This window comes from Vombatus ursinus, unplaced genomic scaffold, assembly GCF_900497805.2.
Source record: "Vombatus ursinus unplaced genomic scaffold, bare-nosed wombat genome assembly UNPS02014811.1, whole genome shotgun sequence".
NCBI lineage: Eukaryota > Metazoa > Chordata > Mammalia > Diprotodontia > Vombatidae > Vombatus > Vombatus ursinus.
Genome location: NW_020954589.1, coordinates 3,510,235 through 3,535,739, shown reverse-complemented (window position 1 = coordinate 3,535,739; position 25,505 = coordinate 3,510,235). Strand labels below are relative to the sequence as shown.

The 25,505-nt window shown below is 39.9% G+C and overlaps 1 protein-coding gene across 2 annotated transcripts; it reads left to right on the top strand.

The window, feature by feature from the left end:
• The first annotated feature begins 1,635 nt into the window (after positions 1-1,635).
• LOC114053488 (trem-like transcript 4 protein) lies at positions 1,636-25,192 on the top strand. Of its 2 annotated transcripts, none has more exons than XM_027876589.1 (7): positions 1,636-1,652; positions 1,764-1,930; positions 2,604-2,945; positions 3,996-4,119; positions 6,609-6,727; positions 8,368-8,426; positions 11,557-12,452. In XM_027876589.1, exons 2-7 carry the CDS (start codon positions 1,879-1,881, stop codon positions 11,752-11,754), a joined length of 894 nt encoding a protein of 297 aa, XP_027732390.1. In that variant the 5' UTR covers positions 1,636-1,652; positions 1,764-1,878; the 3' UTR covers positions 11,755-12,452. The 2 variants fall into 2 exon arrangements, with proteins under 2 accessions (XP_027732390.1, XP_027732391.1); XM_027876590.1 differs by lacking the exon at positions 11,557-12,452 and adding an exon at positions 25,094-25,192 and having other exon boundaries at positions 1,637-1,652.
• The last annotated feature ends 313 nt before the right edge of the window (positions 25,193-25,505 follow it).

The window sequence follows — 25,505 nt, the reverse complement described above, 5'->3', positions numbered from 1 at the left end:
CACTGCTCTCTAAACTCAGTCTCAAACCTGGATACAACTGTGAGCTAGTCAGATTCCAAAGGTCAGGAGACTGCACATGAAGATGGGTAGCTCTCACCACCTTCTCAGGAATTTATGCATGAAAAGCTTTAAAAATATACAAGTTACCAAATGAGTTCATACTCAGAACACCCTCCAAACTGAACTCTTATACCAGCAGTTCTTGAAATTTTTGGTTTCAGGAATCAAATACATTCTTAAAAATTACTGAGAATACCAATATGTTTTTGTATATGGGATCTATCTATTGACATTTGCCATATCATAAATTAAAAGTGATAAATTTTAATCAAATATTCATTAATTAATGCAATTAAAATAATAATAATAAACCTCTGACATGTTTATAAAATATTTAAAGTTAAAAACAGCTATTTTTCAAAAATATCATTGAGAACTGTCATTGTTTTACGTTACTGTGGAAATCTCTTCACTCTCTGGCTTAATAGGACAAAGCTAGATTCTCATATCTGCTCTCCATTCAATCTGTTGCAATCTGATGTTTTAACTGAAGTACATAAAAAAATCTGGACTCAAACTGATAGAGAGTTGGAAAGGGAAAGTATTTTTAAAGAGGCACAGAGAGGCTCAGTACAATTATGTAAATAGTTGTGACAGATGAAGAACCTCTAAAAGAGGGTTTGGGACTGAGAGGTAACTGGTGGTACAGTGAATAGAGCTCTGGGGATGGAGTCAGAGCTGGGTTCAAATCCAGTCTCGGATACTTATTAGTTGTGTGACCCTGGATAAGTCACTTATCCTCTTTTTGCCTCAGTTTTTTCAACTATAAAATGAGGGGTCACAAGAGTACCTACTTCCCTGAGTAATTGTGAGGATCAATGAGATAATATTTACAAAAAGCACCTAGGATAGGGCCTGACACATATTAGGCACCATATAATGCTTAATCCCTCCCTCCCCTCTTCAAAAAGTCTTTGGACTATTGAGAACTGCTGGATTAAATTGTTCTTGAGGCTTCTCTTGGCTGTGGATTTATCCTCTATGATCCCAGGACACAGCTTACATGGAAGGCAATCCTAGATCTATCCCTCTCTTTCCCAGGGGAATAATGTACAATAATTTCTGATTAGACTATAGGACTCTGTGTCTATCAGTTGTCCATCCCCATTCTTCCAATTCTTTTTAGATAAATGACTTCCTTGGGGATGGAGAAAGGACAGAGAATGCTGGGGGGGAAGGACTTAGTATGACCAGGAAGAAGAGGAAGAATGTCTCTGTGTACCACTGATTCCTTTTGGCCACAGGAAGAGGACAAGGGAGGAGATGGCAGCCTTCTCTCCCAGATATTCTCCTTAAATAGACCCCATTTCCCCAGCAGCTGCCATCCACCTGAAGTTGTCCTCTCAGACCAGACAGCTCCATTTCCATTTGCCTGGATGTTGATGAAGTACTAGGCCCAGTTGTCCTTACCTTCACCCTCCCTTTTGCCCAGGCTCATTGGATACCTAGACATGGGATAGATGTGTGTGAGATCAGAAAGCCTATGGTGTAAGACAAGCTGCAATAGAGGTTCTAAGGGCCAAGGCACTTCTTCTGGAGGGTCCCTAGGTTATCCTGGGGGTCAGAGCCCTGACCAGAGGAATTCGCCAGATGTAAGTGCTCTTACCTCTTTCGTATGAGGTCAGCATGTTTCCTCTTTCCACTCCTGCCACTTTCCCAACCTTAGTTTTGTCCACTCTCTGTTACTTCTTCTTTCCTCTCAGAGGCTCAGAATCAGGCAGTGGAGAATCAGGACCAACACCCTCCTGCCATCCATCAGCCCAAGGACAGCATGAAGAGACCACCTCCCATGTCTCCTGACTCTGGACCCACAGAGGCATGATGGCCCAGGCAGCCCAACTGCTACTGCTGCTGCCTTTGCTGTTAATGGGTATCTGGGGGTAGGGGAGGTTAGGGAAGGGTAGAGGTGATGACTGACAGGGAGCAGAGAAGAGAGAGGAGAGTGGCAGAAGGGAGGGAGTACAATGTTGTGTTGCAATGAAGGACTGGGAAGGGACGGGAGCAGTCATGTGGTGGAGCCAGCTCACACTGCCTTGGAAAAGCTGATTGTTCAATTTCCAGAGGGAGCATTTACAGTTTGAAAATTAGCAAACACTGCATAGAAATGAAGAAGTGATTTGTTGTTCAGTTAATTGGCTAGTCTTAAAAAAAGGGATGGAACAATGTTCATAATGTAGCTTAAATTTTAAAATGTGTCTTGAGTTCACACATATATATATATATATATATATACACACACACATAAAGTGAGAGAGGAGACAGAAGAACGAAGGAAAGACAGAGAAGGGGATGGAAGAAGAAGAACGACAGGGAGGGAAAGAGAAAGAATTGAGAGAACTGGTTGTTAATTGTTTACTAGCACACCACTGATTAGGAGACTCCCTTGGTTGAGAGGTTGGCTCTTTAAGGCTTGATTTCTAAGAAGAATATATTATTTAAGGAGACCAGCCCCCTTACCTTATCCCTTTTCTTAAGGCAAGGAAGGGAGGGGACTGAAGGGAGGCCCAGCTGGGCTCCCCCTGACCTGATGATCTGCTTTTCAGGTTCACAGGGACAAGTGTTCCCAGTGAAGTACCAGGAGGGGCAGACACTCAGAGTGAACTGCAGCTACAATCCCCAGAGAGCTGAGAAGAGGTGGAAAATCTGGTGTAAAGTGAGAGAAGATGAACAGTGGTGTACAACAGTAATTATCAGAAAGTCAGGCTTCCCTGAGCAACGTCGGGACTCACGAGCCTCCCTGGCAGATGACACCTACACTGGTAGAATCACCATCACCATGTCTAACCTCAGGGTGAAGGACTCAGGCATCTATTGGTGTGGAATCCATGACTCTGTCAGGAACACTATTGATATTCTCAGGACAATCAGGCTGGAGGTTTCTCCAGGTAAGTCCCTGCCAACTCAATCCCCTTCAGTTCCAGCAGAGCTTAGGAAATACCTGATGTGAACATGACCCTGAGCTAGGATGTGAGTTTGGGTCTCTTTGGGGTCTCCAGGGAGAAGCTGCTCCCCCTCCTTCATTCCTTCAGCTTCCTGCCCCTCCCTATTCCCATCCTCTCATAACTTCTTTCCATGGTTCTGACAGTAGCTCCTCTTCTGGTCCCTGGGGAAGGTGAGGCATTTTCTTCTCTGATCTCATTCCCATGCAGGGCCAGCATTTGTCCTGGGGCTTCTAAGTCTTGGGTGTCCTGTGTCACACACTCACACTCATTCATACAAAAGCGACTGTGACTTACACAGGCATAGACTCACACAGGGTCCTCCCAACATATACACAGACATAGAATTGTGCTTCACTGATTTAGGATGCTTGAAGCTCTGGCCCCAGGAGAGAAGGGAGACAGGGGTGGTTCCACCAGAGGTATTGTTGGAGCGGCTCCTGGCATTTTCTAATGCAAGAGCATGGACATAAGATCAAGTTTTGGTTGCGAAAATGATTAATGCTGTGACCCTGAGAGGTCATTCCACCTCTCTCAGGCCTAGTTCCTCATTTATAAAATGAGGTTGGAGGGGAGAGATGTGTTTGTAACAGTGAGTGTGGGAAATTCTGTGTGAATTACAAATGCTCTGCATCTGAGAATTTTTAGCATTGTCTTCGTTCTGGATACCAACCACAGCCACCTCCTAGGGGATAGCATCCTGTAGGGATATGCTTGGTCAGGCCATCAGAGTGCCTGGGGGTGGCAAAGGAGTCTGATGGTGACATTAGCAGTAGAAACAATAGGCTAGAATACATAACAACACATAATGAATGGGATATGATATACTATATTATATTAGCCCACAGCATGCCTTCATATGATGCCTAAAGCTTTTTCAAGGCCCAATGAATTTTTGGGGCCAGCAGCCTAGTGTTCTGGCTTCTCCAGGGAAGAGGAGGCATGTGAGGATGTGGGGTCAAGGCCAAGTGTTTTCTTCCTCTGTTCTTCTTTCAGCCACAAAATCGAAGACCACCAAAGGTTCTCAGCCTACCACTGAGACATCTTTCACCACCAAACATTCTCAAACTACCACTGAGACATCTGTCACCACCTCTGCCATCTTCTTGGCCACCAGCAGGTACAACTCCTTTTTGGAAATCCATTGTGTCTCAGGAGCTCTCGGCCTCAGCAGTTAATGTGGCTTGTTTTAAGCCACATTTAAGCCACTTGTGCTGCCCCAAACTATTAGTCTAAAGTGATTTCTTTCCAGCCTTCCCTTCTAGATGGAAGAACAAAAGGGTAAATAGAAGGAGCTAAGGTTTCCCTTAGGCCTAGTGAAATTGTACTTACTAGCTTCCTCCCTTTCCCTTATTTCCAAGTTTAAAATGGCTTGAAATCTGATTTCTTTTGGCCTTGGCCTGGTATTTTTCAGTCCTGAACCCACACTGCCTTGGGTCCTTTGCTAAGCCCTGCCCCTCCTGCACCACTGCATTTTTCACAGTGGGTATTGTTTATCAGACTTCCTCATCTCCAGATACAGCAGACAAATCCTCAAATTCCTCTCTGTTAAATAACTGTCTCTTCTTGTTAAGCTGAGCAGCATTCCCTCATGACTGATTGCCTTTCCCTTTCTCTCCTCTTAGAGATTAAAGAACCAGGCAAAATTGTGAAACAAGGAAAATTTACCTTCCAAAAAGACTGCTTAGAACATGCCTGCCCAGAAAAAATATTCTTGTTGCTGCCACTTCCCCTTTCCCTTATTTCTCAACCCCTTACTTCTGACTTCATCACTCAACTGAAACTGTTCTCTCCAAGGTTACCAAGGACAGCCTTAGTTGTTCTTTTCTTAATACTCATCCTTCTGGATATCTCTGTAGTATCTGACTCTGCTGATGACCCCTGCCCCAGCCCCACCTCCCTTTCTCTCGGAAACTCTTTCTTGGCTTTTCATGAAACTTCTTTCTCAGCTCTCTCAGCTCCTCTCAGCTCCTTCTCAGATTCTTCTGCTGGGTTCTCATTCATGTCTTTCCCTTCTGTGTGGATGTTCTTGATCTAGCCTGACCCTGCTTTTCCTCTCTATATACAGTCTCTAGGTCAAAGTTTCTAGACTTGGGGTCCGTGAACTTGTTATAAAATTTTTTTATTAGCTATATTGCTATATACATGGTTTTCTTTGTAGTCCTAAGTATTTTATTTTATGCATTTAAAAACACTCTTGAGAAGGGGTCCATGGGCTTTACCAGAGTCACTAAGGACTCCAGGATACAAAAAGTATTGAGATCCCTTTATCTAGAAGATGCATCAGATAATTAATCCTAGTGATTGAATTATCTTGTCTATTCAGATGACATATATATATATATATATACACATATGTGTATATACACATTTATACATACACACATGCACATCTACATATATATGTATACACACATGTGTGTGTGTATATATATTTATATATATATATATATTCTTCCCTAGTCTCTCCTGAGCCCCAGTCACACATCACCAAATAGCTATTGTATATTTAAAACTGAATTTCATGTAGGCAATTCCAACTCAACAAGCCTAAAATTGAACTCACTATTTCCCCCACCCACTCCTACCATTTTGTTCCCAAATCAACCCCTCCTCCCAACTTTCCCACTTCTATTAAGGGTCTCCACTCCTTCTACTCACCCAGATTGGCAGCCTCAGAGTCTCCCATGATTCTTCACTCTCCTTCACCCTCCTGATGTAGTCAGATTCCCAATTTATTCATTCTACCTGCACAGTCTTTCTTTCACCCATCTTCCCTTTTCCACCTAAATAGCCACCACTCTGATTTAGCTAATGATTCAATAAGCATGTATGAAGCACGCCTATGGGTAGGGCAGTGTGCTAAACCCTGGGTGTACACACACAAAAAAAAGCAAAAACACTGGTCCCTGCCTGCAAGAGGCTCATATTCTAATGGGGAGAGACAACATGCAAAAAATATATAAAATATATTAACATAAAATATAAATAGAAAGTAGTCCCAGAGTGAAGGTATTAACAGTGTGTGTCTGTGTGTGTGTGTATGTGTGTTTGTGTGTGTGTGTGTGTGTGTGTGTGTGTGTGTGTGTGTAAGAAGACCAGAAAAGGTTTCCTGCAGATGAGTTTGAAGTTCAGCCCCTTGGCAACTCTTGTTGGACTGTTGCAAAAGCTTCCTAATTGTTCTCCCTGATTCCAGTCTCTCTCTTTTCGAATCCATCTTCTATAGAGCTAAATATACAAAGCATCTCAAAAGTCCTAGTGAAATTTTAAACTTCAATGCATTCAGAAGTATAAATGTTACAAACTTATTTTTAAAATCTGATAAGTTACCTGTTTAAATTTTAAGTATTGCATGTTTAGTAAATTTTAGAACTTTTAATAAACTTTCATCAGCTGCTTGGATTTAGCAGAAGCCAGGTGCTGAATCAGGGTGCCAAGCAGCTAGAAGGAACTTGAGGTTTCCTGTGGGCACCTGTGGAGAAGGGTGGGAAGAAGCCCTAAAGACAAACGTCAGCTCTTCTCTTAGCTCAGGCACAGGGCAAACTGCCTTCCCCAGCATGATCTTGTTATTTGATGTTGTCTCACCTGACTGGTCTTCCTTCCCTTTAGCCCAAGAGACAACCAGAAATTCATCATATGGGGCTCAGTGCTGGTGTCTTTGCTCCTAGTTGGGCTCCTCAGTGCGGGCATCATGTATACCGTGAAAGTCTCCCAAAAACCAGGGACAGGTAAGACACATATGGTTGCTTGGCCTCTTCCCAAGGAAACTTCAGCTCCCTCCTACCCACTCTCCTTTATTGCTCTCTCATGTCCCTCTAGCATTGCTGACTCAAGGGCTGAGGAAAGATGGCCCCTGGGCTCCACATAGCCTGTGCACACTACTCTGCTGATCCTCTTTTCTTTTTCTCCTCTATGACAATTATCTCATTCTAATTTTTTTCATAGTTAGTGTCTACTTTTCTTATCTGCCCCCTGACACACTGGGAGCTTCCCAGGACCAGATACTGTCTTGTCTTCTTTTTCATCTTTCTTTCATTCAGGCACCTTTCTCACAGGTTTGTTGTAAGGATAAAATGAGGTAATATTTGTAAAGTCCTTAGCACAAAGCCTGGCACATAGTAGGTACTACTCAGTGTTTATACCTTTCCCCTTTCCCCCTTCCTTTCATTCTCAGAGCCTAGCAGAGTGCTTTGCACACAAAAGGTAATCAATCACTGCATGTAAATTTAATAAATGAATTGCTAGAAATCTCAAGTAAAAAAGGTTTCCTACAAAAGCAATTTTTCTCTTTCCCTCTTTTTTTTCCTATCCTATCCATCACAAATCATTTTAAAGACACAAGTATTTATTATGGACTTCTAATTAGCAAGGCACTATGTCAGGTTCTAGGAATACAAAGAAAGACATGACCCAAAGCCTACCCTCCAGGAGCTTACATTAGAATTCTCCTGATAATGGAGGGAAAGACTTGTTTATGAATAGGATCAAAAGAGAGAAAGTGAAAGACAGTCATGGCTGAGGTCCAGCAAAATGGAAGTTTGAAAAGGAAGAGGTCACTTTGAGCCAAATAAGAGGTCCAATGTGAGGGGACCAAGAAAGACTTCATAGGGCAAGTGGCACCTGTCCTAACCCAGGGAGCAATAGAAGGACTTCAGTAGAGGAAGATGGGCTTAAGGAATGAGAATTCTTATTCCAGGTCCAAGAGGCATCATGAGTACAAGCATGGAGACAGCAAGAGTCAGGATGAGAAAGGTGGGATAGAGTTAATGATGAGTAATACAAAATAAGTATGGAAAAGGTACTTGATAATAAGATAGTAGAATGCCTTGATACCAAGCTAGAAATTTATACCTTATTCAAGAGGCAACAGTGAACCACTGAAGGCTTTTGAATAGAGAAGAAACTTGATTTCTCTTTCTCTCTCTGATTTTCTCTTTCTCTGCCTCTGTTTTTGTCTCTGTCTATCTGTCAGCCTCTTCCCACTCCCCTCTCTCTTTCTGTCTGTCTGTCTCTCTCTTTGTCTTTGTCTGCCTGTCTGTATGTCTCTCTCTCTCCCCCTCTCCTTTCTCTCTGTCTCTGTTTCTATCTCTTTTTCTGTCTCTTTCTGATATCTCTGCCTCTGTGTCTCTGTCTTTATCTCTATCTGTCTCTCTTTCACACACAAGCATACACAGACACTCTTTGAGGCACTAAGTAGAAGTGGATCACAAAACAGGCAAGTTTTGATTGGGGGAATGGTGAAAAGTATCATGAAACACAACAAACACTTCTTTCAGTGGGTAGGTCCCAATTTTGGGGAGGGGAGGGAGTGGAGTAGATCTCAGCTCTCTCCTAAAGGGTAGGTCCTCTAAAGGCATGTGTTTGACAGGTGATGATGATTGCCATCATGTCTATGATGACCTTGAGGAGCAGAAGCAAAAGGCCAGGGTAAGTAATTCTAATCATCCTTTACTTGTATCCACAGAGCACTGTACCTTCCCATGCAATTTCACATACTTTATCTCATTTGCCCCTGACAACAGTCCTATGACCTGGAGTGGGAGGGTGCTCTCTCCATGGCACAAAACAGTATGACCCAGTGGATAGAGAACTGTCAAAATAGTAGGAAAGACCTAGTGTCAAGTCCTGCCTCTGACACACACTGGGTGGGTGACCTTGGAAAAACCACTTAGCCTCTTGGGGGCCCCAGGCAGCTAATGCTCTTAAGACAGTTAAGTCAGAAAACAGTGGTTGATCTGCACTAGTAAAGTGAGTTTCTTCCTTTGGAGTTCCCCAGTGAAATCATCATTCTGGACCAAAAAAAAAAAAAAACAAACAACAAACCACTTCCAAGCAGACGATAGGATCATAGGGTCTAGAGAGGGAAAAAGAATTTAGGGATTATCTGGCCTAACCCTCTCATATTAGAAATAAGGAACCAGAGACCTACAGAGGACAATTGACTTATCCAGTCACACAGCCATTTAGTATGATGACTAGTAAATTACTAAACTTGGAGTGAGAAAGATATAGGTTTGAACCTCACCACAGATATGTCTGGCTGTGTGGTCTTGGGTAAGTCACAAGGTAACTCCTTTGGCCACAGTTTCCTCACATGTAAAATGGGGATGGGGGTCAGAGTTGGACCCAATGACCTCCATGGTTCCTTCTGACTCTACATATAGACAGGATAAATTATAGAAGGTTAGTGCCTTGCCTCTGTTGATTATTTCCAATTTAACCTCTTTGTAGATTGCTTTTATGAAGTTGTTTGTATTTTGTTTTTTCCATTAGACTATGAGTTCCTTGAGAGGAAGGAAGGTCAATCTCTTGTTTTCCTTTGTATTCTCCATGCCTAGCACATAGTAGGTGCTTAATAAGTGCTTCTTGACTGTCTCCCTAGAGATAATCAACAAAGCGAAGGCACTAGCATGAAGGGGTATTGGGAGAGACCTTGTAAAAATGTGATTTTTGCTCAGACTTGAAGGAAGACAGGAAAGGCAGAAGGTGGGGATGAGGAGGGTGAGAATTCCAGGCATGGGGAATGGCCAGCAAAAATGCACCAAATCAAGAGATAGACTGTCTTGTGCAAGGAAGTTTGCACTGGATCACAGAGTACTTCAGAGATGTGGGGAATAAGGAGTGAGAAGACTAAAAATGTAGAGGGTACCAGATTGTGAAGGGCTTTGTATGGCAAAGGATGGTAATACTTTGTCCTGAAGGTGATAAGGAACCACTGGAGTTGATTGAATTTGGAGGAGTTGGGGAGTAGAGTGGCATAATTAGACTTGAGCTTTAGTAACATCACTTTGACAGATGAGTGAAGGATGAACTGGAATGGGAAAAGTCTTGAAGGAAGAAGACCAATCAGCAGGTTATTGTAATAGCCCAAGAGTTCAGCTAGGTGGCACAGTGGATAAAGCACTGGATTTAGAATCAGGACAACTCATCCTCATGAGTTCAAATCTGGCCTCAGATACTTACTAGCTATGAGACCTTGGGCAAGTCATCTAAGTCTGTTTGCCTCAGTTTCCTCATCTGTCAAATGAGCTGGAGAAGGAAATGGCAAACCACTCCAGTGTCTTTGCCAAGAAAACCCCAAATGGGTCATGAAGACTCAGACAGGACTGAAAAACAAATGAATAACAACAACTACTTGATAAGGCACTACATTAGGGTGATGACAGAGTCAAAAGAGGCAAAAGAGTATGTGAGAGAGATATTATAAAGGTAAAATTAACAGGGGCCTTGGTAACAGATTGGGTATAGAAGATGAGAGAGAGAGAGAGACAGAGAGACAGAGAGAGACACAGAGAGAGAGAGAGAGAGAGAGACAGAAAGAGAGACAGAGAAAGAGAGACAGAGAGAGGAGAGATGTTAGTCCCCTATACAGCAATGGGGAAGTTTAGAAGAGGGGAGAGTTTGTGGAGAAACATAATGAATTCAGTTTTAGACATTTTGAATTTGAGATATCTATGGCTATCCAGTTCAAGATATCCAATAGACATTTGGAGATTTGAGTCTGGAGGCTGGGAGGGAAGTAAGTGTTGGATAAGTTGATCTCAGAATCATTAGCACAGAGATGACAAATCCATGAGACCTGATGAGATCACCAAGTGAAATAGTAGAAAAGGAGAAGAGAAGAGAGTCTGCGATAGAGCCCTAGGGGATGCTCACTATTAGTGAATGTAACTGGATGAAGATCCAGCAAAGATGAGTGAAAAGGAATGGTTTGACAGGAAGGAGAAGAATGAGATAATGTCATAGCAACCTAGAGAAAAGAGAATATCAGGAAATGGGTGACTGATGGTATCAAAGGTTCCTGAGAGGTCTAGGACTGAAACAGAGGTCCCAATGCTCATTGTAAACACTGTGCTGCATGCTAGAACCTTATAAACTACTTCCATTGTGTATGGCAGCTACAGAATTCAAGTTTAGACTTGATCTGAATTCCCTAGTATGATTCCTATTGCATCATAAGCTATGTCATGTAATTCCCCAATATCCAATTAAAATAACTGCACTTAGCACAGTCCTAGCACATGGTAGCCACTTGGTAAATTTTTACTGACTGACTAAGGAAGCAACTAGCATGGTGCAAAGCACACAGTAGTCATTTAATAAATGCTTGTTGAATAAATGAATGTGACTGGGACATCTTGGATCTAGTTCTGGCTATATCACTAACTCCATGTGTGACCTTAGGAAAGTCATCTCTCCTCACTTGTACTCAGTATTCTCTTCTATAAAATGAGGGAAAGTAATAGATAGCGCCAATATTTTATATGTGAATCTAGGATATTCCCAGGTACATCTCTGAGGCATGTTTCCCTTCCCCATTGTAATATCTGACTTCCCTCTCCTCTCCTCCACTCTCCACAACCTACACCATGAGATCACCAAAGCTGGCACTGGCAGCTTCCCCCACCCTAATCTCTACTTTCTGGTTAAAGCTCTCTCTCTCTCTCTCTCTCTCTCTCTCTCTCTCTCTCTCTCTCTCTCTCTCTCTCTCTCTCTCTCTCTCTCTCTCTCTCTCTCTCTCTCTCTCTATTTCTCTCTCTTTCTCTCTGGCTGCTAGGACGTCACCATAGAAATGCAAGACGAGGGTTCTGAAGTCATCCAATATGCCTCGGTGGTCCATGCAACCCAGCTCAGCCTTGGGGATTCAATCTATGCCAACACACAGATGGGGCACAACCCTGATTTGACTCCTATCTGCAGTGAGTCTGTGGAATACGCCAGCATTGCAAGAACTGGACGCCAGCTTCTCAAATAAGTTTCCCCTCAGGAGGCAGTGGTGAAGGACTGGATAGTCATTGAAGGACATACTTAGTATAGAACCTCAAGTTTTGGAGTGATAGGAGACATGAGGGGCATGGGAGAGAAAGCATGAGGAGACCTAGCCCCTGCTATTGAGGTGGCAATAGTTTCACTGGGAACACCAAGGCAGGAAATGATTTGAGGATAATTGAAAAATCAACATATTAATATATTAAGGGATTGATTGTCTCATACATTATGGGCTGATTTCTCCATATTCATATATTAATGGGCTCGTTTACCCACCACAAATTTGTGGGCCCTCTCTGCTGCTCAGTCTTCCTTCTCTATATGAGGGATTCTTACTCAGCAGGCCTACTTACCCCTTCCCTACCCCCACCACCCCTAAGGATTAATCAGTCCCATGTGAAAAACTTGAACCCTTGGAAGTGAGAACAAGGACCCTCTGTGAAGCAGAGTTACTGTATATGGGGGAGAGAAGGATGAGGGTTTTGGTACAGAGGAAGGGACAAGGCACCAAGAAGATGACATATTTTTCCAATTTCTGAGAGCCTTAGAGCAGAGGGGAGGACAATAGAAGAGACAAGTAACAAGAGGGGTTCTTCCCAGCTCTTAGTGAAATGAAAGAAGAGTCAGAAGAAGGGAATAAGTTGAATGGGAGGATATGAGTTCAAATTTGTTTTGCTCGACTATACATATATGTTCGTAACTGGGATTTTGTTTTTCTTTCATCCTCAATTGGGGAGGAGAGAGGGTTAACTAAAAAAATTAATTTAATTTATTTTATTTGTAAAACTTAAATTAGTTTATGGAATAAAAATACCATTTCCATAATAGAGTATAATAAAAATGATTGCACAGGAAACTGGAAATCTATTATGTACAATTTGTCATCCCTTTTTTTTAAAGTCTTTTAAAAAAAATTTTTTTTTGGGGGGCAATAGGGGTTAAGTGACTTGCCCTGGGTCACACAGCTAGTAAGTGTCAAGTGTTTGGTCTAAGGTTGGATTTGAGCTCAGGTTCTCCTGATTTCAGGGCTGGTGTTCTATCCACTGCACCACCTACCTGCCCCCATCCCTTTATTTTAAAAAAAAGAAAATATTTGTTTATATCCTTTGACCACTCATCTATCTAAAGCTTTTATTTCTCATTAATCTGGTGGATGAGTTCAAGCTCTCTTGCTAGTCAAATCAGGCTCCCTGACAGTTCTCAGGTCAAGGCAAAATCCTCAGGGAATCCAGGAAAAGAATCTGGGAGACCTCTGCCCAAAATTAGCAGGCATCTACTTCTAGTGTCCTGATGTCTTTAGCAATGCCTATGGTAGGTATGACCAAGACAATATTCCACTTTTAAAACCGCAACAATAAGGGAGTTGGATGGTAAACAGGAGGTTCATAAGTTGTCTTGGAAAGACAAATCAAGTTGATGAAGATCGTGGAGTTGACTTTATTATGTACCCAAAGGCAATAGAAACATTTTTTCAAAGCACATTTGTTCTCCTCTTTTCATAGTGTTCATGATGAAAAAAATGCATGTATGTGTGCTTGCATGTATAAATTAATGAATAAGAAAGCAATTATTAAGCACCTGCTATGTGCCAGGCACTATGCTAAGTGGTAAGGATACATATACAAAAAAGAGAGGCAGTTTGTATTCTATTTGGGGAAGAGTACACATATAGGAGAGTGGTAGCAAAGAAAGGAGATTTGGTCTAAGGAGTTACCAGGATGTTGAGCTGATCCATACAGTAATCAATTGACAGAAGCTTTCCAAAATTAATGGTACCATTTATTTAACTATTGTGCTCAGAGCATGGAGTAGAAAATCGTTATTGTCTTTTTTTGGGTTAAGGGGTGGTTAGCCCATGGAAATATACCAAGATGGCAACATACCAAAATTGCCAGGATGGACAGCTAGATGGAATGTGAAGGTGAAACATAATTATATTGTTCTTGTTCAGTCATGTCTGACTCTTTGTGACCCCATTTGGGGGTTTTCTTTTGCAAATATACTGGAGTGGTTTGCCATTTCCTTCTCCAGATCTTATTACAGATGAGGAAACTGAGGCAAACAGGGTTAAGTGACTTGACCAAGGTCACACAGCTGGTAAGTGTCTGAGAATGGATTTGAACTCATAAAGGCAAGTCTTCCTGTTTCCAAGCCCAGTGTTCTATCCACTGCATCACCCCACTTTCCCATATAATTATTATTATTTGTTAAAGAAAAAAACAAAAACTGCAACAAAGATCATTGAATCTTATGTGCCAATATCTGTTTCAGAGATTGAAGAGATGTAGAAATTTTTCTGTAGAATTCAGAGATCTTCTAAACTTAAGTCAACATGTATGGAATTCAATATGAAACAACATTGCAAAAAAAAGTGGATGTAACCTTAACAGACAAAAAACAACTGGTTACTGATGTAAGAGTCATTTCTTAATCAGCTATTTGTGTGCAATCTAACTAAAGATAAAAATCAACATTGATCTAGAAAGGTAAAAATAACAAGATATGACATGCTAGAAGTTATGGAAAATGGGTGGTGCCATGGATAGAGTGTTGGGCCTGGAGTTTGGAAGACCTGAGTTCAAATACAACCTCAGACACTGTCTAGCTGTTTGATGCTAGGTTTAATTAACCTCTGTCTGCCTCAGTTTCCTTAAGTGTAAAATGTGAATAATAATAGCACATACCTCCCAAGGTTGTTGTGAGGATCAAATGAGATAACATTAGTAAAGCACTAAACATAGTGCCTGGCACATAGTAGGTACTTAATAAGTGTTTGGTCTTTTTCCCTTTCCAATTGAAATAGCTCCAATTTGGCTCATTCAAATAAGTCAATGATACTGAAAAATGGGAAATGGAACAAAGAAAAGTCATGGACATGAACTAACACCGTTTGTTATAGAAGTTCAAAGCAATCACCTGTATGAGTTCAAAAGAGTTTAGATACTACCCCAGCCAGCAAGCATTTGAGTTTCTTGCCAAGCAGAGAGTCATGGAAATCAAAGGTGATGTTCCTTTTCAAAATCTTAAAGAGGAAGATAGTGGAATGAAAATTTATATTATATACTTTGCAAACCTTAAGAAGCAATATGTTATAATTATTATTAACAGGGACAGAATTGACTCATAAAAAATGAGCAATAGAAAAAAAACCCTGAATTTGCATAAAGTATAGTAAAATAATCAGGTTGTAAAAATATAAAAAAAATTATTCCTATACTGGAAATGGCACTAACACAGATCAAATATAACTGAAGGAAGCTCCTGTGTAGATGACACAATTTTGAGGATACTGGGAGATTAAACTACAAGATACCTAAAAAAGAAGAAGATATTGAATGATTAGAAAAAAAAATATGACCCAAAAGTGACTTATGGACAAAATATCCATCAACAACTAACAACTGTTTTTTGGAGGAGGGGTTTGGAGACAATGGGGGTTAAGTGACTTGCCCAAGGTCACACAGTTAATAAGTGTCTGAGGCCAGATTTGAACTCAGATTCTCCTGACTCCAAAGCTGATGCTCTATCCACGGCACCACCTTGCTGCTCCCAATAACTAACAACTCTTATATCTACTTTCTCACTCAATAGAATCTCTACAGAGTGATTTATATTTGTTATCAACTTGATCTATACTTATATGAAGTTTACACCAATTTACTGTATCAACAAGGCTAGGTAAGCTTCTCCAAAGGATATTCTATAGCAGTCTACATCTTTGGAATATAAACTCAGTGCTGAGCTCACTGGGTCAAAGGGCATGAACCATTTTGTGACTTTTCTTACATAATGCCATCTCCTATTAGGTCACCAGGACTCGTAGACTATTTGCTTCCCTCCCAAGCTTCCATTAGCCATTTGTGGTGGGAGCACAAGGGAATCCTGCCTAGAAATACAGTTCCTATGTTATGTTGTGGTCTGGAAATGAGAAAGAGAAAAAGGGAGACAATGAGACAGAGTCAGAGAGAAGGAGGGAAACAAAGACAGAGACAGACAGATGGACAGACTCAAAAACATATAGAAACTATGACAGAGACAAAGAGGGGAAATTTGACCAGCTCTTTTTTATAGAGGACGATAAGCTGTTCCAAGATATATTTAGTCTCCTTGCTTGAGTCACCAAATGTCTTAAAGGTAGTTCCTAGTTACCGTTAATCAGCTTTCAAAGCTGTCTTGCTTGTCTGTACCTCTTTCCTTTCTTTTTCTCTTTTCTTTCTTTCTTTGTTTTTTGTTTTGTTTTGTTTTGTTACTCTACCCTTATATCTATTACCATCTCACCAGCATCCCCTACCGATTAGAGGAGGTAACGGTCCTGTAAAAATTAAGAATAGTTAAGCAAAAAACAAACAAACAAACAAAAAAAAAAACCAATCCAGTATTGTCTGTAACTGAAAAATGTGTCTTATTCTGCATTTTTTAATTATTTAATTTAATCATCTCTCCATCAACAGGTTAGCAGTATACCTCATTATCAGTTCTCTGGAATCTTAGTTTATCATTGCATTAATCAGAGTTCTTAAGTCTGTCAAAGTTGATTTTCTTTGTATTGTTGTTACTATGTAAATTATTCTACTGGTTCTGCTCACTTCACTGGGCATTGGTTTATGCAAATCTTCCCAGGTTTCTCTGAAACCATCCATTTCATCATCTTTTATGGTCTAGCAATATTTTATTACATTCATATTCCATAATTTGTTTAGCTATTCTCAAATAAATGGTTATCTCTTTAGTTTCCAGTTTTTGCTGTTATAAAAAGAAGGCTAACTGTTTTTGCATATATGGGTCCTTTTCCTCTTTCTTTGATTTCCTTGGGTATAATAAGCCTAGTCGTAGTTTTGATGATCAAAGAGTATGCACAGTTCAGTGGCTTTGGGGGGCACAGTTTGAAATAGCTTTCCAAAATGACAGGATCAATGCAAAGCTTCACCATCATTGTATTTGTGCCCATCCTCCCATATCCCCTCCAACAATTATCATTTTTCACTTTTGTCATCTTTCTAATATGCTAAGTCAGAAGTGGAACCTCAGAGTCACTTTTATTTACATTTCTTTATTAGTGATTTGGAGAGGTTTTTTTAAAATATGATCATTGGTAGCTCAAATTTCTTCCTTTGAAAAATGTTCATATGCTTTGACCATTTATCTATTGGGAAATTGTTTTTGCTCTTATAATTGGAATCAGTTCCACATATATCTTAGGAGTAAGACTTTATTGTAGAAACTTGCAGCATATTCTTTTCCAGTTTCCTCTTTTCCTTTTAATTTTAATAATGTTGATTTTGCAAATGAGAAGACTTTAAAATTTTGGAATAAAAATTGTCCAAATTTTTCTTCTGTTATTCTCTCTGTCACTTGTTTGGTCACAAACTATTCACCTATCAATCTATTCTAGAGATAACATCTTCCTTGCTCCTCTAATTTGTTTTTGATGTCACATTTGATGTTTCTTTCTAGCTCTTTCTTCTGTGTTTTGTTGGCAATAGAAATGCTGATGAAACATGAAAATGTATTTGATATCCTGCAAAACAGCAGAATTGATTGTTTCAATTAATTTTTGTTAATTCCCTAGTGTTCTTTAGGTAAACCACGACATCTGTAAAACTTCATAGTTTTCTTTCCTTGTTGTCTGTGCTTATTCCTTCAATTTCTCTTTCTTGTTTTACAACGATACCTAGCATTTCTAGAACTACATTAAATAGTAGTCATGATAATGGACATTTTTGCTTTCCCCCTGATTTTTTTTTTAAAACTTAGAATTAGAGTTACGGTTGTCCTTTCTTCCCAACATATAATACTTACTTTGGTTTTAGGTAGACACTATTTATTGTGTTAAGGAAAAGTCAGTTTATTCCTGTGCTCAGTGTTTAAAGCAAGTGTTAGATTTTATCAAAAGCCTTTTCAGAATCAGGTCTTGGCATCTAGGTGCTGTAGTAGAGATCAGGACTTGGAATCAGGGTGAATTGTCCTCTGATTCTAAAGATCTGAGCAGTTTTCTTATTTCTTGAAATGTAATATCTAAGTTTTTTCATAAAAATTTTTGGTCATGATTTCCAGGTAGTCTGGTGATATTTTCTCATCTCTCTGATCTGTTTGCTCATCTCTCCAGGCTCAGTTTCTGGACTAAGAACTTGTGCTTGAGTCAAAATCTATTTCTGTGCTCCTGGATAGTGTCAAAAGGTTTTGCTTGATCTTCAGTTCAGCAGGCACCACATTCTGTAGGAATCGTCTCGCTTTATTTCCTGCTGTAGACCAGGTCCAGGCTGCATGATGTTGGTTTAGGAAGAGGATGCCTGAATCCTAAGCTGGGTATGGGTTACCAGGATGCTGGATTGGGTGCAGGCTGTCTAATGCTGGTCTAGCAGAGAGGGGCCCAGGTGATCCCGTGTTCGATGATGCTCTGGCTCTGGCTCTTCCCAGGATGATGGGTCCCCTAAGTCACTTCATTCTGGGTGAAGCTTTAGCCTTATTTCATGATGGGCTATTTCACACTTCATCTTACACCTACACTAACTTATCTCTGCCCTACGCTTCCAGGAGTCTTTTTGCAATAATGGATTGAGTGGAAAAGTTTGCAATTGTTTATCTTTGGTTTTCTATATTCTTGTTCCTTTATAGAGAAATATTGAGGTTTTTGCAGTAGATCTGGGCTCCTCTAGGTTCTAATACACCACCATTTTCCCAAAAATCCCCTTCCACTGCTTTTTGACATTCTATAAAGTTTTTATTTTGTCTAGATTTCTAATATGGGGTATGGGGGGATGCCTTTGCTTAAACAGATCCACAACTTCTTTGCAATTTATCCTTAAAGAAAGCTAACTGTGACGCTGAGAGGTTAAGTAATTTGCCCAAGGTTACACAGCAATAATGCAAGAGTCAGGCTAAATGGCAAAGTGGCCCTGATGTCAGGAGGACCTGAGTTCAAATGCAGCCTCAGACACTTATTAGCTGTGTGACCCTGGGCAAGTCACTTAACCCCAATTACCTCAAAATAAAAAGATATAAGCCCAGACTTAAACTCAATCCTTTTTGACTCTGAGGCCAGTTCTCTATACATTATTCCATGCTGCCTCTCTGTGTCCTAGGCACTATTGTGACATTATTCACAATCTTCCACTATCTTCTGTGAGTTGTTACAAATGAATTTATATAAGAAATTTTTCACATGACTTACAGACCTCTCTGCGTAGCAGGAAGATCAAACTTTTTCAGTAGATTGAATTCTCTATCATCTCTACCTTTTCACTACCCTTTAATCTCTCCCTATCTACATGCTGATTCCCTCCTATCTACAAATTTATGCCCCATCTGTTCATCTGATTTGACCATCGCACTTGTTATTAGCCCACATCACTTCTTCATTTCAAGGCTAAACTTCTTGAGAAAGCCATCTATACCTGGTGCCTTCACTTAATTTCCCCTCAGTCTCTTTCAAACTTTCTAGACAGAGATTAGCTTCTGACTGCATCATCCAATGGAAACTACCTTCAGCAAAGTTACCAATGAGCTCTCTCTTTTTAAAAAAAATATTTATTCACTTTTAATATTCTTTTCTTTGCAAATTTTGAGTTCTAAATTCTTTTCCTCTCTCTCACACTCTCCTGCACCCACTGAGAATGTAAGCAATATTTTATCAATATTACATATGATTTAATGCAAAACATATTTCCATATTAGCAATATTTTTTAAAAAAGCAAGAAAAACAACGTGAGAAATTATACTTCAAATTGTACTCAGAGTTCATCAGTTCTGACTCTAGAGATGTCTAGGATTTTCATCATTGTATTGATCAGAGTAACCAAATCTTTCACAGTTGATCATCAGTATTAATTATCATATAATATCATAATATTAATATAATAACTACCATATTGTTCTCCTTATCGGTTCACTTCACTCTGTATCAGTTATCATTTCATACAAGTTTCCCCAAATTTCTCTGAAACTCTCCCTTTCATCACTTCTTACAACCCAATAGTATTCCATCATATTTATGTGCCATAACTTGTTCAGCCATTCCCTCAGATTCCCATTCTTTGATACCTCAAAAGGAGCTGTATTTTTGTACACTTTAGAGTGTATTTTGCTTGGGAGTAATCCTTAATTTACCCCTACTATAACTCTCCCATTCCACTTTCTACTTACTCCTCTTTCCCTTCTTTTAACAGAATATAGCTGGATTCTCATATCTGAATCTGCATTCAGTCTGTTGGGATATGTTGCTTTTGTTTATATATACGAAAAAAAAAAAAGCTAACTGTGACACTGAGAAGTTAAGTAATTTGCCAAAAATGTGTAGTTGGAAAAAAGAGAAGCATTTTAATAAGCAATAACAACTAAACATTTTTTAAAAAATTATTTTATTTTAATTTGTGGAATTAAACAAGCATTTCCGTAACAGTGTAATAAAAAAAGATGATTGTACATGAAACTGCAAATCTATTATGTACGACTTGCTGTTCCTTTAAATGTCTAATAAAATTCTCATGTAAATTTTTTTCTTCCCTCCTTCCTCCCCCTCCCCCTTGCATTATAGAGATGGCTAGCATGAGACACAAACAGGTATATATGTGTAAAATTATTCTGCACATACTTCTATTTGTCAGTTCTTTTTCTGGATGTAGATAGCATCTTTCTTCATGTGTCCTTTATTGATAATTTGGGTATTTATAATAGTCAGAATGACTTATTTCCTCAAAGTTGTTCTTAAAACAATATTGCTGGGGCAGCAAGGTGGCGCAGAGCTCTGGCCTTGGAGTTAGGAGGACCTGAGTTCAAATCCAGCCTCAGACACTTAACACTTACTAGCTGTGTGTCTCTGGGCAAGTCACTTAACCCTGATTGCCTCACCATAAAGCAAAAAAAAAGAAAAAAAACCCCAAAAACAACAACAACAAAAAAAACAATATTGCTGTTACAGTATACAATGTTCTATTGGTCCTGTTCATTTCATACGAGTCTTTCCATGTTTTTCTAAGATCACTGAGCTTTATTTTTTTGATCATCTTAGCATTATTATAAAAACAGTTATGACCTTGTAGCCACCCTGAAAAGGTCTCAGGGATCCCCAGGGGTTCATGGATAATACTTTGAGAACCTCTGAATTAGGGAAATATATATGAGCATGATGGAATTTTATTTGCCATAAGAAATATGATGGATTCATAGAAATGTAGAAAGATTTATATAAATGATGCAAAGTGAAATGAGAACAGAAACAGGAAAACAATTCAGGTGATAACCACAACAACAATGTAAGGTGAAATGACTTTGAAAAAACCTCAGAACTTGGAAATGAGCAATAACCAATCATGACTTCCAAGGAATGATGCTAAAACACCCATCCTATTGCTTGGAAGAGGAGGAATGAACTAGAAGTGCAGGACAAGACATGTGTTAGTTCAATCACAATCAATTTATTGGTTTGTTTTGTTTAATTATACCTATTTGATACAAAGGAGGGTTTCTACTCCTGGTTGGGGTAGCTAGCTAGGGTGGAGGTGGGTTAGATGGGTAGTGATGGACATGGGGGGGGGGAAGCACAAATAAAACATCTGTAAAAAGTCAGAAGGAAAAAAAGTACAGAAGGGGATATAGAGATATGGTGGGGTTTGTTTTTTTTACTACCTTTTAAAACTGTAGAGAAATATTTCAAAAATTATAAAATGGATCAGAATTTTTTATACAACTTTCTTCCTCATTTTTTCTTTTATGTCTTGGATGTTTGTGTTAGTTGATACTTGCTAAGGTCTAAATTTTTCTAAAAGATAAAACAAAGTTTCAAATGGAAAACCCTGCTTGGTGGTATTCTCTTGCTAAACCACTGGAGACCAGGAGAGGCTGACCTCAACTTAATTTGAGTATTTCTGCTTCTTCAGTCTCCCTTTTCAGGAGACCTTCAGGTCTTTCAGGTACCAGTAGCAAGTTTCCTCCCTCTGATGCTGAAACCTTTGACTCGGCTGACTCATGGACTATCCCAGTTGGAAGGGAATTTAGAGATACTCTTTCCCAATTGCTTGGCAATGAGGAACCTGTGGCCCAGAGAGGGAAATGGATTTGCCCAAGGTCACACAGTAAGGAAGAGCAGATGAAAACCTAGCTCTTGTTGAGTCTCAAGGCAGGGCTTTTGCCTTTAAAATTATTACCTCCAGGGCCACTAGGTGATGCATTGGAGAGAGCACTGGCCTTGGAGTCAGGGGACCTACATTCAAATCTGGCCTCGGACACTTGACACTTACTAGCTGTGTGACCCTGGGCAAGTCACTTACCCCAATTGCCTTGCAAAAATCCCCCCAAAAAACCCCCACAAGACTGAAACTATTGCCTCCTATTCTTTCCCTCCCATGCTAAGGGCTGTCCTCTCTGTTCCCTTGATTTATTAGTATTCCTTCCCTCTCTGCCTGACTTCTTCAAGGTTAGAGGGACCCAGACATTCACTTCTCCCCATGCCCCCTTGTCTCTGAAATAAGCAATCTGAAACCTCAAGAGGTTTTATAAGGATTTTCACTTTTTCAAACAATAAGCAAAGTGATAAAAATAAACAAAATAAAGAGTAAATTGGGAAAGAGACTATAAACCTGTAGGAGTTGGATTCCGTGATCTTCATTGGTAAATTTAAGGAGTCAGCATCCCACATCTACTTCCATGATTCCCTTTTCCCAGTTTTATTTTGTTTAGGGAAAGTTAGACCCATGTTCATATCTCTGTTGCTGGTGCTCATCAGTTTACCTTAACCCTTGGCAAAATTTCCTTTCTCTGGATTGATTTTAGGGGTGAGACATTGATGGCCTTAGGGGACAATGGTTCACTTATATCCCAAAGAAAAGGTCCATCTGGTGTACCCATCTCCGTTACTATGCTGCTTCACACAGGAGATGCATTAGTCCTTCTAACCATCTTCTCTCAGGGACCTGAATCCCTTCTGTAGTTTGATATGTAGAATAGAGTATTTTCAGTTATTCCCTTACCTGGGAGATTCAAGGCTCTCCTTCCTTTCTCCTCCTTGGAGGTATCTGTTCTCTCTTCAGACTCATTGGGCTTATGATTCATTTCTGCTTTCTTGCCAAAAAAAATCTGTAAAGGAGATGTAAGGCTTGCTACCTTCATCTCCACAGAGAGGAGCCTAAATGGGCATCTGGGAAGCAGGAAATGAATCTTTAGAGAAAATGATCCAAGAACTTTGCCCTACTCCTGCACTTAACCCAGGAATGAAAGCTCTGTGGAGGGCTGTGCAGAGTCAAGCTGACTTTGCAGAAGAGCTGTATTAGGAATGGGAAGGATGGAGGAGTGGTCCCTCCACTGCCCCAAAGGTTAAGTGACTTGAAGTATTTGAGCATGATTTAGAACTCAAGTCTTCCTGTCCTGGGCCATTGCTCTAACCATTGCACCAGTTCTGTTGTTATTCATTCTTTTTTTTTTAGTCACCCCTGACTCATTGTGACCCCCTTTGGGGTTTTCTTGGCAAAGATACTAGAATGGTTTGCCATTTCCTTCTTCATCTCCTTTTACAGAGGAGAAAACTGAAGCAAACAAGGTTAATTGACTTGTTCAGGGTCACACAACTAGCAAGTATCTGAGGAAAAAACTGAACTCAGATCTTTCTGACTCCAGGACCAGTGTTCTATCCACTGAGTCACTTAGCTGCTTCTCCCTACTCTTACTTCCCCAACGACAGTGTTCCCCGACCTTCCCTCAATTCTTTCTTTTCAGAAGCTCAGAGTCAGACAGAGGAGCATCAGAGTTAACACCCTTCTGTCATCCATCAGCCCAAGAGCCATAGTGAGCAGGGAATCCCCCCAGTACACCCTGTTTTGTTTTGTTTTTTTTGCTTATGGAGGCATGATGGCTCAGGCAGGCCTACAGTTGCACCTGATACTCATGTTAATAGGAATCTGGGGTGGGGTGGGGGAAGGAGGAAAGAATTAAGGGAGGGTAGGATGGTGATGGCAGATGGGGAAATAGGAGGAAAAGAGAAAGGGAGATTGTATACATAATGGTAGATGGGGCTGAAGGGTAGGGAAGGAGGCTGTACTTTTCTCTCCTATTTGAAATTGAAGGTTGCAAGGTTCCAAGCAAAATTGAGCAGAGAAACTTTGCCTACTGAAAAAGAAAACAAAAATTTGTCTAGAAAACAGTTTTTTTTCCTTGATCCTCTCACTCCTTTTTCAACTCCCTTGTTATCTAGCTTCCTATCTCATCACTCATTGAAATGGTACCCTCCAAAATTACCAATGTTCTCTTAACTTGCCAAATCCATGATCTTTCCTCAATCTTCCTCCTTCTTGACCTGTCTGCAGTATCTTACTCTGATAAGCACTTCCTTCTCCATAATGCTCTGTTCTCCCTGGATTTTGGAGACAGGTGACTGCCATAGTGGATAGAGCATTAGACCTGGAGTCAGGAAAACCTGAGTTTGAATTCTTTCTCAGATGCTTGTCTCCTCAACTTCTTTCTTATTTATATTATGATTAAATTTATTTAATTCTGAGAGGGGTAAATTGAGCTCCTCCACTAGTACAGTTTTACTTTCCATTTCCTCCTGCAGTTCATTTAACTTTTCCTTTAAAGATCTGTGTACTATTCCATTTAGTGTATGTTGTTGTTCAGTTGTGTCCTACTCTTTGTGACCCCTTTTGGGATTTTCTTGTAAAGGTACTGGAGTGGTTTGCCATTTCCTTCTCCAGCTCATTTTACAGATGAGGAAACTGAGGCAAACAGGGCTGAATGACTTGCCCAGGGTCAAATAATTATTAAGTGTCTGAAGCTGGATTTCAATTTAGGTCTTCCTGATTCCAGGACCTGTAATCTATCCACTGTGCCACCTAACTGCCCCATTTGGTACATGTATATTAAGTATTGACCTTATTTCATTGTCTATGGTAACTTTCAGCATAATGTTATTTCCCTGATTATCTCTTTCACTTAGATCTATTTTACCTTTTGTATTGTCTGAGATCATGATTGCTACCCCTGCTTTTTTTTTACATTAGCTAAAACATGATAGATTCTGCTCCAGCCCCCAAATTTTAAATCTGTGTGTGTCTTTCCATTTCAAGTATGTTTCTTGTGAAAAAAAAAAAGCATATTGCTTGATTCTGGCTTCTAATCCATTTTGCTATCTTCTACCATTTTATGGATGATTTCTTCTTAATCACAATAATGATTACTATGTATTTCTCTCCATTCTATTTTTTTCTGTTTATCTTCTCTCTCTCTCTCTCTCTCTCTCTCTCTCTCTCTCTCTCTCTCTCTCTCTCTCTCTCTCTCTCTCTCTCCCCCCCCCCCCCCACCCTCAAAATTTTTTTTTTTTTTGTTTTTTTTTTATTAGGATCAAAATTTTTTGAATAGGATCAAGATTTTGAGAAGCAAGTAATAGAAGTAGAGGAAAAACTGGGAAGAGAAATGAGAGTGATGCAAGAAAATCATGAAAAACAAGTCAACAGCTTGCTAAAGGAGACCCAAAAATATACTGAAGAAAATAATACCTTAAAAATAGCCTAACCCAAATGGCAAAAGAGGTCCAAAAAGCCAATGAGGAGGAGAATGGCTTAAAAGGCAGAATTGACCAGATGGAAAAGGAAGTCCAAAAGCTCATTGAAGAAAATACTTCCTTAAAAATTAGAATAGAGCAATTGGAAGATAGTGACTTTATGAGAAATCAAGACATGGTAAAACAAAACCAAAATAAAAAATAGAAGGGATTGTGAAATATCTCACTGGAAAAACAACTGATCTGGAAA

Coding starts and splice junctions, on each gene's coding strand:
- LOC114053488 (XM_027876589.1), top strand. CDS start 1,879: ATGATGGCCCAGGCAGCCCAACTGCTACTGCTGCTGCCTTTGCTGTTA. Junction 1,931..2,603: donor GCTGCCTTTGCTGTTAATGG/GTATCTGGGGGT, acceptor TCTGCTTTTCAG/GTTCACAGGGACAAGTGTTC. Junction 8,427..11,556: donor AGCAGAAGCAAAAGGCCAGG/GTAAGTAATTCT, acceptor TCTGGCTGCTAG/GACGTCACCATAGAAATGCA.